This window comes from Lutjanus erythropterus, chromosome 6 (genome assembly GCF_056507025.1).
Source record: "Lutjanus erythropterus isolate fLutEry1 chromosome 6, fLutEry1.hap2, whole genome shotgun sequence".
Classification (NCBI taxonomy): Eukaryota; Metazoa; Chordata; class Actinopteri; order Lutjaniformes; family Lutjanidae; genus Lutjanus; species Lutjanus erythropterus.
In genome coordinates, this window is record NC_139322.1 from 1158324 (window position 1) to 1174749 (window position 16426).

The 16426-nt window shown below is 39.4% G+C and overlaps 1 protein-coding gene across 4 annotated transcripts in view; it reads left to right on the forward strand.

Annotated features, from left to right (window-relative positions):
• gripap1 (GRIP1 associated protein 1) overlaps nucleotides 1-14901 on the forward strand; it is a 53544-nt gene extending 38643 nt beyond the window's left edge. For all 4 annotated transcript variants that reach the window (XM_084720147.1, XM_084720148.1, XM_084720150.1 and 1 more), the window contains 4 exons: nucleotides 1658-1774; nucleotides 2407-2500; nucleotides 12293-12465; nucleotides 14220-14901. In XM_084720147.1, the coding sequence (XP_084576273.1) occupies nucleotides 1658-1774; nucleotides 2407-2500; nucleotides 12293-12465; nucleotides 14220-14300 (465 nt within the window). In that variant the 3' untranslated portion in view covers nucleotides 14301-14901. The remainder of the gene's footprint in view (nucleotides 1-1657; nucleotides 1775-2406; nucleotides 2501-12292; nucleotides 12466-14219) is intronic.
• Nucleotides 14902-16426: the final 1525 nt, after the last annotated feature.

Below are 16426 nucleotides of genomic sequence, written 5' to 3' on the forward strand. Positions count from 1 at the left end.
TGTGTGTGTGTGTGTGTGTGTGTGTGTGTGTGTGTGTGTGTCTATTGATAGAAACACTGTAAATAGAGCTGACAGCTTCAGTTTATGTAACTGAGTGTTTCTGTCAAAACTGTAGCATCTGTAGAGTCCACTGCCAGGTCAGTTTACTGTGGTGGTTTGGTCGTCATTAGCAACAGCATCACATGATAAAGTAGAGGGGATTGTGTGTCTGTGACATCGTGCTGCTGTAACATTTCCCATCAGACACCTCTGTGAGACGGAGCTGTGGAATCGGGCTTCTCTTTAGTTTATTGTCCACATTTTCAGACCCTGTTTACTCTTAAAGGGAGAACTTAGTTTCTTGTTTTTGTGTCTCAGTGACTAATGCAGACAACAAGTTTTGAAATGTGTCCAGTATTGAGGGAGAGCGCTGCAGGCTGTAATGTAATCCTTATGGATAGCTAACACATAATTACCATCCAAATTAGCATCAAGTTTACAGTAATATAATCTCAAAACACATCCATTTTACTTCACATGCTAACTAATTGTTGCTGGCTTCACAAAATTCACCATTTCTGTGTTCAGTTTGTGAAGAATCTGAGTTTGGAGGCTCACATTGTGCAGTTTTCAGGGACTCTAATAATTTTGGTCAAAGGTCTTATTTTATTTATTATTTCCTTATGGCACCAGCTTGATGAGCAGGAACAGCTAAATGTATTTTATTTAACACCTTTATACAATAGTGATGATATTGCCGTAATAAAAGTAATACTGACTGCCACATGATATGCATTGTTTTCAGAAATATGACTCTGGATATATACTATCTGTAGACGTGTATGATTCAACTTTGTAACGTGGTCTAGTCAGTGCCAAACAATCACAATAAATCGTAAAAAAGAATCTCAACACTTGAAGAGTTGCCATACTTAAGAATCACAATTAGCACCCAAGTATTGTGACTGAACTGAATCATGAGATAAGTGTATTTTCACATCCCTGCTGACAGAAGATTAAGATCCTTTTTGTTTAACAACAAACAGACGATTTATCACTCAGTTCAAATCAACCAAACTCCATTGAAAAACTAGTAATTTTACCTCACAGAACACAGGAGTTAGCTGGTCTGCTCCTGTTTCGACCTATTAGCTTATTTGTGTTATTTTGTGACTTCTGTGAATCTGAACTGATTCTTTAAAACACAGAAGTCACACAATAACACAAAAAGACTAAAAGAATGACGCAGCAGTAGACCAGCAACTCCTGTGTTCTGTGAGGTAAAATTACTGATTTTGTTAATGGAGTTTCGTTGGTTTGGAGAGAGTGATGTTTGGCTTCTATAACTGCAGTTCCCCATCAGAAAAGTCTGTGACAGCAAGGTAAAGTGGTGAAAATATCCTAAATATAGTGTACACTTAAACAGATGCTGATTTTGTAGGTGTACATTTTTAAGGTATACATTTATATAATTGATATATACCTCAATCGATAACAGAAGAAAGGTGATGTTGATGGAAGTTTCAGGTGCTGTTCGACGCAGCATTCTGAGGCTTTTGCACCTAAGAAGTTGTAATTTTGAATCAGCACAGCAGACACTGCTAACCCAGCTGACATCTACTGTTGTCTCTGATGTGATATAAACGTTCGTCTCTCTGTCTCTCTGTCTGTCCGTCAGTCCGGAGGCGGCAGCCCTCAGTCTCAGCGTCCTGCTGAATTATCAGACGACGAGGTCGGAGAGCTGTTCCAGAGACTCGCTGAGGTTCAGCAGGAGAAATGGATGCTGGAGGAGAAGGTGAGGAGTCCCTTCTGTTACCATGACAACCGCATGTCGCATGTCCCTGTCCTGTGTGTCTCAAACTATCAACAAAACGTCCGAAAAGTCAAACAAACAAACCTCCGTGTCCTCCTCCAGCGCCTCTGTTGTGCTTGTTGGTGGTTTTAACGCTTCACTTGATGCTCTGAGTCGACAGTCAGGTCAACAATGAAAAGTTCAGCCTGTTTTTAGAAGCAGGTTTATGTTTTAGATGCATTATTAATGTCCTGCAGGATTCAATATTTGTGCTGTTTCAGGTCAGGCCTGAAGCTGCAATATTTCATCTGTTCACTGATCGTTTGGTGTCGATACTCGATACGTTCTCACATAGAACACTGAAAATTTTACAGCTGCAACAATGCAAAGATGAATTTGTTTATTTTTATGAAAACACCTTTCATTTTTGTTTTACATATTAGAGACTAAAAAAAGAGAAACCTCTGTAAAACAGTACGTTCATTCTTCTGTTGGTAGACGACAGGAAAAAAAATGTACTTTAACTGAAATAACAATTCAAACACAGGACTTTAATATGAACAGAGTATTTCTGCACTGAAGTATTGAATCTTTTACTTTAATGAAGGTTGACTGAACATGTTTTTCTCCTTCAGGTGAAACATCTGGAGGTGAGCTGTTCATCGATGGCTGAAGACATCTGCAGGAAGAGCGCCATCATTGAGACCTACGTGATGGACAGCCGTATAGGTAAGAGACCGTCCCTTTAATCCAGTTGGTTAAAAGTGAAATCATTTTTTAATTTACTGTGATTAAAGAAGAGGTGGAGGAGACACCAAGACGCATTTCTCAGGACAGAGAAAACTCACCGGACACCACGAGAAACTTGTTAGAAGGAACTTATTCGACTAGCAGTTTTGTAGCTAGCTAGCTAAAAGTTAACTCTGCAGATCTTTGGTTTGTTTCTCACAGTGATTTTGTCATTTAGACTGATGTTATTTCTCGTCTCATCCTCTGCTGGTTTGTTTTTGTTCAGGCTGATTTTGTTCTTTCCACATTCTGAGAGGAGAACATTGTTCTCATCTTCTGTCCACTTTGATTTCTTTGTCTTTGTTGTCCATTTTGGAGAAGCTAGCTAACACTGACAATAGTGCTGTCAAGTGATGTTAAATGATGATGATGTGAGTGAAGTGTTACCATGGTAACTGAAGTGCTCATGAGCTGTAATATGACGATAATCACCATAAAAGCTTCTGGGAATATTTTAATTAAAGGGAGAAATTTAAGGTGCATTTTTATGATCAAAAGTTGGCTATAATCATTTTTGTGATGTAGGCAAATATCTTTTCTCAAATGTGTTTTATTTTGGAGAAAATAGGGGTTGAAATTACAGTAACTGCAAAAAGAGAGAGAAGAGAAACCACAGCAGACCTTCATAAATTCAGTTACTGTATTCTGACATGTCAAATATCTGCAAGAAAATCAAATCTGTAAAAATATGTGCAATATACTATATATATATAACAACAGAAAGAAAAATAGAAACATATTAAATAAGAGCACAGAGTCATAACTCTCAGACTCACTTCAGACTCTGAATCCAGGTGTGGAAATATATTAAGATTAATTAATCACTGTCGTATTTTATCATAAAGGTTTGATTGTATTACATACATGTACATCATCTGGGACTTTGGTCCATGAATATCAAAAAATGCCAATCAAACAATTGATCAATTAGTGGAAAAAATATTGGCAGATTGATAATTAGTTGAAAAATAGGTCCATACATGTGAAAACAGGTGGAGCACACAGACGTACGTACCTGTGTTCACATGTATGGGCCTATTTTTCAATTGACAAGATCTGACAAGAGAACAAGCGTCCCGTAATATAATGATAAATGTTGTCAATAAAAAATGACAGTAACAGTAATGTAAAGAATAACATACATAAACGGTGTAATTTCATTTAACAGCATTATCAGACTGATGATTTGATCTTATTTGTCATTATTCTGCTTTTTAAAGCTAAAGTGATCAGATAAAATGGAAGTTTCTGCCTTTTGCTGTGGTATAAAACTCAACTACAAGAAAACTGACAAGATATTTTTCTCAGTTCTGCACTCTGAGAAGTTCCTTACTGTTTCCTTTGTAGATCATTACACAGTTGTAATTAAATAAAGTAATTCATTTCAACATAGAACAGAGTAAAATCTGAAATGCAGTATACTCCCAGGAAATAGTTCTGTGGGTCGTTTTTTTGAATTTGTGTCAGGTTGAACGTAAACATGGTCGACATGTTCACATAAAAAGTTGCATCAGCTGGGAAACTTTGTCCGTCAGCTGTGACTGAGTTTGAGCACGAAGCATCATTGATGTAAAAACACAGAGTCCTCCTCTTCCTCGTTTGTTGAATCCTGTCAGCTCAGAACTGTTCCATCCTTCAACTGCAACACCTTGATCCTGGAGTGCATCCATGCACCGGTGCCTTTGACATGATTTTGTGCATTTTGTAGACTAAGAAACGATTATTATAATTAAAGAAATCAGCTTGATGAGATAAATGTGAGATGATTTCCTGTTTGGGAGCGTTGTGTTCAGACTCAGAGGGAAAATAAAGTGCGTCGGTCAGCAGAAAGTTCGCCGGCTCAGCATGTCGTTTATCTGACGACGACACTTTAATCCTCCGCTTCAGATACGTTCACACAGGTTTACATGGAAGGAACAAACCGTGTTTAACACCCTGACACGATGTCAGCTGATCACACTGATCAATCAATATGATCAGTGTGTATCAGTGATTTCACTGACAGACAGAGAGGACGCTGTGGTCTCCTGTTTGACCTCTTCAGGAGGATCTTCAGTCTGAATTAATATATTTCACATTTAATCTCTCTCTCTCTCCCTGTTAGTACAGTTCATCTCTGTGTCTCTCTCTCATGTGTCCCTGATGTTCAGTGTGGCTATTTTTAGCTGCTTTACTGTTTTAGCACAGTGCTGTGTGTGTGTGTGTGTGTGTGTGTGTGTGTGTGTTTTTTTTAAAAGGTGTTTTTTAATAACTCAAACTATCAGCTGATTTATTTTTCAGTTAAACACCCTCCTCCTCCTCCTCCTCCTCTCTTCATCTCTTCTCTTCATAATGACCGTCCCTGCAGACGTCCATGTTAGAAAATAAACAAACCGTGTAAAAAGTGGACGTTAATAAGAAAACCAGTGAGGTTTTATTTCTGGTTCCCACCTTCAGTCTGACCGCTGTTAATGATCATGTTGAAAATATTAATACAGTTGATGCCAACACACCTCTGAGGCTTAAAATAACTCACTGTAGAGACACCAGATAACCACATAAGAGAGTCAGAAAGCTGTGAGCATCGATTTAAAACATCTACAAGTTCACATCTACAAACTTGAGGTGAGTGGAGCTGCACAGTCTGCTGAGAAAAACAAGTCTCTTAAAACACAATCTAACTGAATCTCCATTAAATACTAAGTCTATTTTTCTTTAATACTAAACTAAAGCTGATATTGTTGATGCATCAACTATTAAACCTTTATAGAAACTGTACAAACAGCGCAGCGTACAGCAGCAGCGTAAAAACACTTTTTCTGCCTGTGCCCACTGACCCACGGCTTCATGAGGGAGTAAAAAGAAGTGAGATTTATGAGTTAGGGAGGTACGTTGAGCCTTAGACCAGAGCTTTCGATGTCAGGAAGGTGGCTGTAGTTTAACCCGGTTAGATCACCATGGTAACTGATGCTACACACTGAACCTGCATCTCTTTGGACTCCTGAAGGAAGCCGGAGCTTCCAAAAGTACAATAATGTTTCAGAATGAACTAGAAGTAGAATTATGTGGATTTCCTCAGAGATCAGTCCTGGAAACACTTCGGTTCGACATTAACTGTAAGTTTGTAGAATCTGACACATATAAGGATGTAATATACTGTGAGGTGTGTGCTGTTATTTTCTTCACTAGCCAAGTAGTCCAGCTCATTTTCCATCAGAAACAGCACATCACAGTTCAGGGCTACAGCTAATGATTATTTTCATAATCAGTTAGTCAGTCGATTATTTTCATAGTTCTTTGGTTTATGAAACATCAGAAAATAGTGAAAAATGTTGATCAAAGTCCAAGATGACGTCCTCAAATGTCTCGTTTTGTCCACAACTCACAGATATTCAGTTTTAAAGTCACATTTAAAGTTTTAAAATATAACACTTCTGCATTAAACTGTCTAAAAACAACTAGACATGAGGCTTGGATGGTATCAGGGTCAATACTGTCATCATAAATAAAGTTATCTGAAACACTGAAGTTGTTTTTATTGATGTAAAATAAAAATATACTGAAACTTAAACTAATAAAATTCTAATATTTAATTTATTAATAGGGAATTTATCCAAGAGAGAATTATTTGTAAGTGGAAAAGAAATAATCATCTGGTCCTTTCAGCCTCAGTCTCCCTGTTAATTAAATCTGACTAGATATGAAATCATGAAAATATATACATATACACTTTATTTTGACATGACTTTGTCCAACCATGAAAGCAGTTTATTAGCCACATGATACGTCTCTTAATCATCTCCCTTCAGGCAAATGATGTGCTGGTTTCCACGGCAACAAGTGTCATCAGGTCCTTTCATAAGAATCTGTGGAATAAGGCTGCTTATTTCCTCTATATTCATTAATCTATAGGTCAGACGTATTTAAACACAGAAACAGAACATTATAAGCAGGATGATGCTACAGTGACTTGTGTCACCAGCTGTCAGTGATTTGTTTTTTCACATAAATACCATCGTATACTGTGAAATGTCAGGAAAAATAGATACCATCCAAGCCTACTAGACCTATGTTATATATTTTGAGTGCTGTATCTATATTATCCCAAATGTTTCCAACAATATTCAAACCAGAGAAATCTGTATTTTACTGAAGGTAACAAGATATTTTCTTGCTTCCAGAAAACATGAACATGATTTCTGTCCGAGTCATGTCATGTAGATGATGGTAACAATTCCCATGATCCCACACCACTTCATCAAAATACATCTTTTGTTTTAATCAGAGGAAGGGAATGTTAGATTGTCTTTCCTGTATTGTTTTTTTTCTGTTTGGGCCGTTAAAAACCTAGTTTGGACACCAAATTGAAGCACTCTGTGTCCAGTGGGTCCTGGTCTGTCCCTGCTGTTTACACACTTAGTGACAAATTTCCTAAACACACTCGACCTTCATCTTCGTCAGACTTTCCCGTTCTGTTTGACGCGTACACAGTTTATGATGAAGAAGAGAAATAACTCACGTCCAGAAAACTTTCTAACAAGTGCCAAACAGATGGTGGCAGATTGACTGTAATAATTCATCGTAATATTTGAAGTAAACAAAAGCAGCTCCTGATTTTGAAGCGGAGAGTGTTGATTTATCTGAAATAATGACTGTTTGATCAGCTGTAGCTGTGATGTAAAACTGTGTGTGAAATGTGGTGTACAAATAGTTACCTTTCCTCCAGCCCTCCTCTCTTCCTTCATCCTGTTTTCTTCCTTTTTCTCGCTGTTTTTTTTCTCTCCTGCTGTTTTCAATTTCATGTTTGACTGGTTTAATTCTCCTCTCTCCCTCCATCTCACTCCCATTAACACTGTAATAATGGTAAATCTAATGGGCAGTAAAACTGAGAGCTGAGCTGCACACTGGACTCTCAGAGTGTGTGTGTGTGAGTGTGTGTGAGTGTGTGTGTGTGTGTGTGTGTGTGTGTGTGTGTGTGTGTGTGTGTGTGTGTGTGTGTGATGAATATTTGATACTGCAGCTGTTTGGAAACACACAGTCTCTCTCTCTCTCTCTCTCTCTCTCTCTCTCTCTCTCTCTCTCTCTCTCTCTCACACACACACACACAGTTATATACATCCAGTGTTCATTTACATTTAGTTAAAACTTGTCGTGAAAACCTGACCGAGCGTGTCTCAGCTGTTATAACCTGCTGCAGGGTTGCTAGGCAACAGTGTTGATGCGTGGAGCAGTTGGGGGGTCGATGCCTTGCTTCGGGGCACCTGGGCAGCTCCTGCTCAGGATGACACGTGTACCTGAGCAGTAAATAGGGACGCCTCTGTGCCGCTTCATCATGTCTGATACAGCAGCCTGGAGTTTCTGCTGAGAACAACGTGACTCCATCTCTTCACCTCTTAAACAACTACGATGTTAATAAAACATTTGTTTGGAGGCACTTTGCTTAACCTGCCATCTAAAAAAACATCAAACTGTGATACAGATATTCTCCCCATTATCAAAACTGCTTTACGCCCAGCTGCAGTGTCCAGATCGCAGAACCAAATCACAATTTTTACTGTGTAAGTACTAAGTACTGCAGAGAGGACCTGACGTAAAAATCTTCAGATGAAAGAAAACACGTTTGTTTGGTTCAGACCTCGCCAAGCATCACATCATCACGATTCTAGTGAGGTTTTTCTTCAGTAATAATGAAAATTGTGATGCCGTGTTTGAAAAGTGCTTGGATTTTTTAGATAAAGTGCTTGAAACTGTGATCATATTACTTTTGTAAATATATCGTCTCTCTAACTGGATAGTTTGAGATAAGACATAAAGCTTCATGGCTTTTTTCACACCAGATGAAGACGACTCTGCTCGAGCCTCGCTTAACACTCCGAGTTCGTGCTTCGCTAACTGGGATGGTTTGATGTCAGGCCTGACGAAGTGACGATGTTCTCTGATGGAACGGATGATAACATGCTGGGAGGCTGAAAAATACAAATGGTGGTTGAAGCGAGCACCAAATCCTGGATCAGCCTCCTGTAGAGTCTGCAGAAAGGAAAGAGTCTGCACTTCTGAGCCACACAAAGATTAAACTGTCAGAGGGAATTTTCAGTCCGGCTGACACTAAAGTTCACCATGAGCTCGTTTACGTGATGAATTCTCAGGTTAGATGATGTGGATTTTCAGGAGGGATTGAGGGTCAGACAGTATTTGAGTCCTTCTGTTGTCTGACAATTACAGCGTCTTTAAATGACAGCCAATAATCTGAACAGTAACTTTAGTTTCTTCCCACAACTGAATATGCAGCATGTTGGACTGATGCGTAGTTAGCCAGCTAGCAGCTAACTTTGGCTGCACTTTACACATAAACTACAGACTCTGCTTCATCTGCCCTCTTTGTTATCCTGCCATCATCTCTTACCAATAGATCAATATCTGCATGATCACTCCCTGACCATGCTGGAAGTGAAGCCTAGATATTTGTCATGTGATTGTTTATTGTCACATTCAGGTTATAAACAGGGTTGAGTGAAATCACATGTGGTCACATGTTTATGTCATGTTTTATAATCATCATATTCATGCAGAAACATTTGATGGCTCCTGCTTCACAAAGATTTTATGCTTTTCTTTTTAATTACTTAATTTTAATATAAATCTGAATGTGGATATGTCAACACTGATTACTTGTGTTATTTAATATTAGCGCGGGAATCAATAAGCATCATTGAAAGTTTCTTAATAATTTCTTAAGGATCTTAATTTTGGAACCATTTCCACTTCAGAGCTGGTTCTCGATGCCCGATCCAAGTCTTACAGACCAATGAAACATTTAGAGACATGGAACTTTGTTGTGTTTTCCTTTAATTTGTCACCTTTATGTAGAATTTATCTTAAACATAATTTTAGTTGTTTATAGCACAGTAACATCTGATTTATTGATTCATTCTGAGTGTATATACAGTGTAAATATGGAGTTTATCACAGCTTCAAGATGATGGAAAAACTTAAGAAAGTGCTTAAATCAGATTTTGTAAAAGTTGAAGGAACCCTGCAGACGATTAGAACATGTGACCGTGTGACTTCAGTCTGAACGTCCTCACTGAGGTTGATTTATGATGGAGGTGAACGCTGACGTCTTCACAGTTCAGGTCACCGGTTCGTTCAGTGGAAACATCCAGCTGTTCTCCAGCTGTGTGAGGCTGTAAATCCACATGCAGGTAAACACACTTACAGGTGTTCAGCTGTTAAATATTTACAGCACACACACTCTGCACAGTCAGCATCTTCAGACACCGCTGCTTTCTATAGGAACACACTGCTCTGTGTGTGTGTGTGTGTGTGTGTGTGTGTGTGTGTGCGTGTGTGTGTGTGTGTGTGTGTGTGTGTGTGTGTGTGTGTGTGCGTGTGTGTGTGCGTGATCTACACCTCACCATAAAACCTCTTCTGTTCTCTGCTTCCTCATGATGATCAGTATCTCTTTAATTTTTTCTTCATTTGTTTTTTCTTTCACTCCCATCAGTTTTTCCTCTTTTATCTGTCCCGCAGTATGTGTGTATGTGTGTGTGTGTGTGTGTGTGTGTGTGTGTGTGTGCGCGCGCATGTGTGTGCTGCAGTCTTTTTATTCCTCAGTTTTATGTAGCTCTCTCTCTCTCTCTCTCTGTCTCACACAGTTTGAGTGTGTTTGTGTCTAATTTTATGATGTTAAATGTGATGAACAAGCTTCTCTGTAGTACCATCAGGTGTGTGTGTGTGTGTGTGTGTGTGTGTGTGTGTGTGTGTGTGTGTGTGTGTGTGTGTGTGTGTGTTTGCACGTGTTTGGTAGTAAAACTGTCTCATTTACAGCTGAGCTCCATAAAAACACAACAGATCAACATCCTCCTCTTCTTCTCTTCTCTCCTCCTCCGTTTCCTCCTCCACTACATCTTTTGTATCCTCTCTCTTTCTCTTCTCGTCTCGTTTCCTTTCCCTCCTCCCTCGTCTCACATTTCACCAACAGTCCAACACGTGTATGAAGGTAAACATTTTGTTCAGTACTCCTCCTCCTCCTCCTCCTCCTCCTCCTCCTCCTCTGCTGTGTCAATAAAAACTAAATGATCCTTTGCCTGATTATAAATCAGCAGGTTTCACAGGTGAATCCAAACCCTCAGTTTTGTCTGTCAGGTGCTGCTTCAGCAGACTTACCTGAGGAGTGTTGAACAAATTCATCATCTCATTACAGCAGGAGGTTACAGCAGAGAGGAGGAGGAGGATCTGAACACACTCTGTGGCCAAAAGTATGTGGACGGGTGAACAAGTTGTGGAGCTTCCTCATCGTCCTTGTATCATTTGCACAGATCAAAGGAAGTTTTTGTGTTAGAAAAAGTGTTAGTGTTTTTTTTCCTTGATTTGATGATGACAGTTCAACAGTCTGTGGCTCTGAGACGTTTCGTCCTCCTGCTTCATGGTGTCATATAGAAACATCAGCCTGTCCAGTAAACAGACACTCAGCAGTGTTAGAGGGAGTCGGGTCAGACATTTAGAACCAGTGGGTCTGTCCTGGTCTGTTCCTGATCATCTTGTGTTCAGGGATTTTGTGTTCTGCCATCTGTCGTCTCTTCAGGCTTCCAGCTGGACTAAAACCATTAAACCAGTCTGTATCTTTTCTGCTGCTGTCGGCTTCTTCAGCTCATCAGATTTAACTTGGACACAGTGGACTGGATGTTTTTGTGTAAACTGTGTCTGAGTTGTAGTTTGTTGTTTGGTGCGAACACTGAAATCCTCTCAGGATGAATCCTGATAAGTTTAGTGATCCCTCTGAGATCCCTCTAATCTTCCTACGTCTTACTTTAGAAGTGCTTTCGTTTTTTGACCAGATACCTGTAGAACTAAATATCATTCCCATCCCACTCTGTTTGCTGCTAATAAATATACCTGCTAAACATCAGCATGTTAGCCGTCATTGTTGTTTAACAAACAGCCTCAAACTCACAAAACTGTAACCTAGATGGTTTATGAAGCTAATCTTTGCCTCAACCTCAAGATTAAAGCTTCAGAGAGCTCACACAGATGATTTTTTTTTTTTTTGTGATCACCTACTTATGTAGATACACTTTTTGTCTCTTTGTGCTGCTGCATTGCTGCAGATTTTCAGATGACTTTGACTGTGGATCAACTGACCATCACAACATTACAGTGGAAATATGTGCAACTAAACAGAGCTAAAACATGAACATTTAGATGGACTAAATTATGTCCACCAACAAAAATCTGCTCAGATGGAGTTTAGTGTCTCGCACACCATCAGTTTCCATGTCCACAGGTGTGTGACCAAATATACAAATTATAGGAATGAATAGTACTTTCTGTATGCTTTCATACTTCTCATGCATTAAATAAATTGATTTTGGATGAATGCAAAACACTGCTGAGTGTAGTAGATGATGAGTAAGTTTTAATTTTTGGGTGAACTATCCCTTTAAACTTTCCAGTCCAGCCTCGGTCGTCATCACTGTGGTTAAAGATTTATCTGCACCGTGTTGTTTTGCTGTATCATCTCCTCCAGGCAGAACTCTGTAAATGTTTTTGTGAGCAGCTGCTGTCTTTAAAACTCTTTATAAAAAGGTGCATTCAGCTGTTTAACAGTCTGACAGCAGAGAAATGTTTATTTGTCTCACTGGAAAAATCACAACAACACAACAGGAAAGAGTCTTTATTAATTCTGGAAGAAAGGATCTGATTCATCTCCTCTTTGTCTCCTCTCCTCCTCTCCTCGTCTCCTCGTCTCCTCAGACGTGTCGGGCAGCGCGGTCGGAGGTCACGGAAGCTCTCAGGGAGACAGAGGAGGTCTGGGTTCGGTCCTCAGAGATCTGGTCAAACCAGGAGACGAGAACCTGAGAGAGATGAACAAGAAGCTGCAGAACATGTTGGAGGAACAGCTGACCAAGAACATGCACCTGCAGAAGGTAACACACACACACACACACACACACACACACACACACACACACACACACACACACACACACACACACACACACACACACACACACACATACACACACACACAGTATGACAACTCAAACAGTTTTAATGACTGTAAATTAAGGTTGTGACAAAACTGCAATACTCTACAAACATCTGATCTCTGAAATTTTCAGAAATACTGAAAAATCCAAGAATTTCTCTTCAGACGTCGTTTTTTGTCCAAACTGAGAAAATTAATTTTAACACTTCTGTTATATCTGTCCGTTAGATAATCGACTAATAGTTTCCACACAAAACACAAATCGCACAAAAGTCCAGAGGACATGCAGGAAGTGATCAGTGTGACGTCACTGCAGCTCAGGGTTTCTGGGTAATGTAGTTCACCGTGAAGCTCACTGATGTTAGAAGTTAGAAAATGAAGCAGCTTTAAATCTACATGTTGGACGTGTGTGTTTGTGTGTCTGTGTGTGTGAAGCGTTGCCAAGTGGTGGGCGGTGGTAACTGTTCCCATGACGATGAGCATGAACAGCACAGCTTTAAACATGCTGAGTGTGTGTGTGTGTGTGTGTGTGTGTGTGTGTGTGTGTGTGTGTGTGTGTAGGGCTGTTAATTCATAGTGGGGGGTGAAGTTATGTTTTGGGGAGTGTGTGTGGGAGGACGGAACGCCCAGAGGGAGGTCCAGGTTATACACACACACACACACACACACACACACACACACACACACACACACACGCACACACACGCGCACACACGCGCACACACACACACACACACAGTACCCTTGACAGAGGAGACAAACTTAAGTTTCCTGTTTTGTTTTGTTTTTTTTTCTCTCTGCTGATCAGAACTCATTTTGTTCATGTTTATAAGGAACTCAAAGGTTCCTTCAGCTTGTTATTGTCTGGTTCCACCGCAGTTTAAAGACCCGGAAGATTCTGCTGATTAATCCACTGACGACCTTTTTTACATCATTTCTGTGTGCGGCCGTGCAGCGACGTACATCGTCGGTCCAGAGTGTTAAATTAACTTGTCCACCTGCCAAATGGCTCGTAAATGTTCACATTTAACCAGCCAATCAATAGATTATCAAAGTTTTGTTGGCCGGTGAGTGAAGTAAATCTATCAGCCATTAATTAATATGATTGATCTGATCAGTCTCTCAATGGATAATCTTTAACCTTACTGATTAAAAAACTGCTCAGTTTTGAGTGATTCCTGACTGTTTCCAAATTAAAATTTAATTTACAAGAAAAATGGTTATATATATTATATATATGTATATATACATGCATATTTTATATACATACATATATATATTTTTTCAGTTCACTGATATTAAAAAGAAAAAACAGAAAATCGTCCCCAAACTGAAACTTTTGCTGGACAGAGAATTTAAAGGATTAATCAGCTCATTATTTTATGTAATGAAAACTAGGACGGACACTTTTCACTTTTCTGAGATTTTCGAGACAAAAACTTAATCAGAACAACCGATAATCTGATAGATAAAATAATTGTTAGTAGCAGCCCGAAAGGTGATTTTTAAAAAATGATGTCAGATGTGATTTAAAGTTCCGACCTGTTCATCATTAATGAAACCGTCTCCGCTGAAGGTTCGTTTAGAATCGCATCACATGGTTGAACAGAGTTGACTGTTGTCATGGAGACGTACATGGTCAGATGTCCATGTTGTTCAACATTAATAACAGCAAACTGTTTCCTTCTGCAGGACCTGGAGGTTTTGTCCCAGGAATTAGTCCGACTCAGTAAAGACAGCAGTCCTGGAGGCAGCGCAGCCGGGTCGGGATGAGACTATCGCCTGGATCCATCCGTCCATTCCCTTCCCTCTCACATTTGTTCACCTCAGCTGGGTGTGGGCTGGGCTCAGACTAACACCTGGAACCATCATTTCTCCCTGCGTTCATCAACGTAAGACCTGCTGTGGGGGCCCGACTATTGACTGGAGCCACTATGATTTCACCACCTCAGTCTGCCTGCTGGGCCATGACTAAATACTGGATTTTGTCCATCTGTTGTATCTCGAGGAGAAGACAAATGAAGGGAGGAAACAGAAAAGTTTGGGCTCAGCTCATTTATGTTGCTGTTGAATGTACTGTGATTAGACTGCACCACTCAGTTCCTCTTTCGAGTCCTGGCTACGACCTGGAAAACACACAATGTAACAGACTCTAAATATTTACTTTTGCTGATTTGTATCTGATGTCTGTCTGTTGGGTCATGGCTAATTCCTGGAATACACATGCCTGGTACCTTAACAAAGTTCTTTTATTGGTTCTTACTGTGCAGTAACTCTGTTGTGATCTGGCTATTTCCTGGGCTTCCTGCATTCTAAATATCTGGAGTTTGACTACGACCTGGATCATTTGAGAGGTTTTCAGATTTGACAAAAATCATAAGGTCATTGTTTCTCTTGAGCTATCAGCCATATCTCATGAGTGTCTTTAGTTGCCACGGAGATGGTTTATTTCCTGTCAGGTGAAAACTAAACCATCTCCATGACAACTGAGCAAAGGTGTAGTAAGTGGACTTTGTGTTAAGTTTTTACATCAGATGAACTTTTTGTTGCTTTGGGTTTTTAACTCACACAGATCATGATCATATCAACACCAGGCGTTAGACCTACCCGACAAACGTGGCCGCTGGTCAACAGTTCGTTCTTCACCTCCAACTGAAAAGTAAACAGACGCAGTGTGAATTAAAAAAGTCCAAACTTAACACACACTCATGTCTCCTGTCCACACCGATGAGACTGTGGACTGTTTCCATCTCTTCACTTAACAAGTCATGTTTCCATCCAAACGTAGCACGAATTTTAACTGAATCAGAAAGAAAATGTGTCACAAATTCAACCTGATATCGATTGAAATGAGATTTCAGTTTCAGTAATTATTTCCATCCCTGCCTGCTTTTGGTATCTGAAGTGTTGAGTGTTTCCACGTCCCATTTTTAGAAAAAGAAATAAACACCTCAAGACAGCAGAAAAACTTTAGAGAAATCAAGGAAGTTTTCTTCCATCAACTTTTTCTGATGTGATACTTCAACATGTGAATAAAGATGTTGGAAACGCGGCTGCAGTCGGTGTGAACAGGAGAAGTGATTGTTGTTTAAAGCTTCACAAAATTCAGCTTGTTTGGAGACAAACGGCAACAGAAATAATAACTCTAAAATCTTTAGACATAAACTCTTAAATCACTAAAATTACAACAAAAAAAAAAAAGAAAAAGGTCACAATATTTTCTGTCGATATAACTGACACTCTGCTGGTGATCGTCTCTAACTCATTAAATCAAAGTGGGCCATGTCTATGTCATGGAGCACAAACATACTGGACTCATACGTTAACAGATTGTATGTTTTCTATTTCATTAACTGAGTTTTTATGTGTGTTTGTATGTCGGGCCGTGGTTATTTCCTGGTCACAACTGTGTGTCTTACATGTTTTTGCAGCTCAGCTACAATGTGAAACTATTCTGCATCCCTTCTTTTATTTATTCCTCCTCATACACTCGGGGATGTGAAATGGTTCATGGCTGGGGACTATTTGCTGGATAATCCTCATCCATAAAGTGTAATTAGTGCCTGTTATTTAGAGGTTTTATTTAAAAGAAATTTAAAATGAATTTATTAGCTCATTTTGAGATTTAGAATCAAAACAAAATGCATGACAACAAGATAAAATCTACTCAGAAAAACAGAAAAGTGGCTGAATTTTGGATGCGTGGAAAGATAAACTAAGATCAAAATTAGTTAACGACTTTTTTTTTTCTTCCCCTTCTGGATTGAAAACTGAAAACGAGTTGATTTGGGGTTTGGTTTCCCTCTCCTCCTCCTGTTGGGCATTTGATGTAGTTGGGATGCAAAATGGCTCAATACAAACTAAATGTCTGTATCTCTGCTTTATGCTAACAGAGCTTT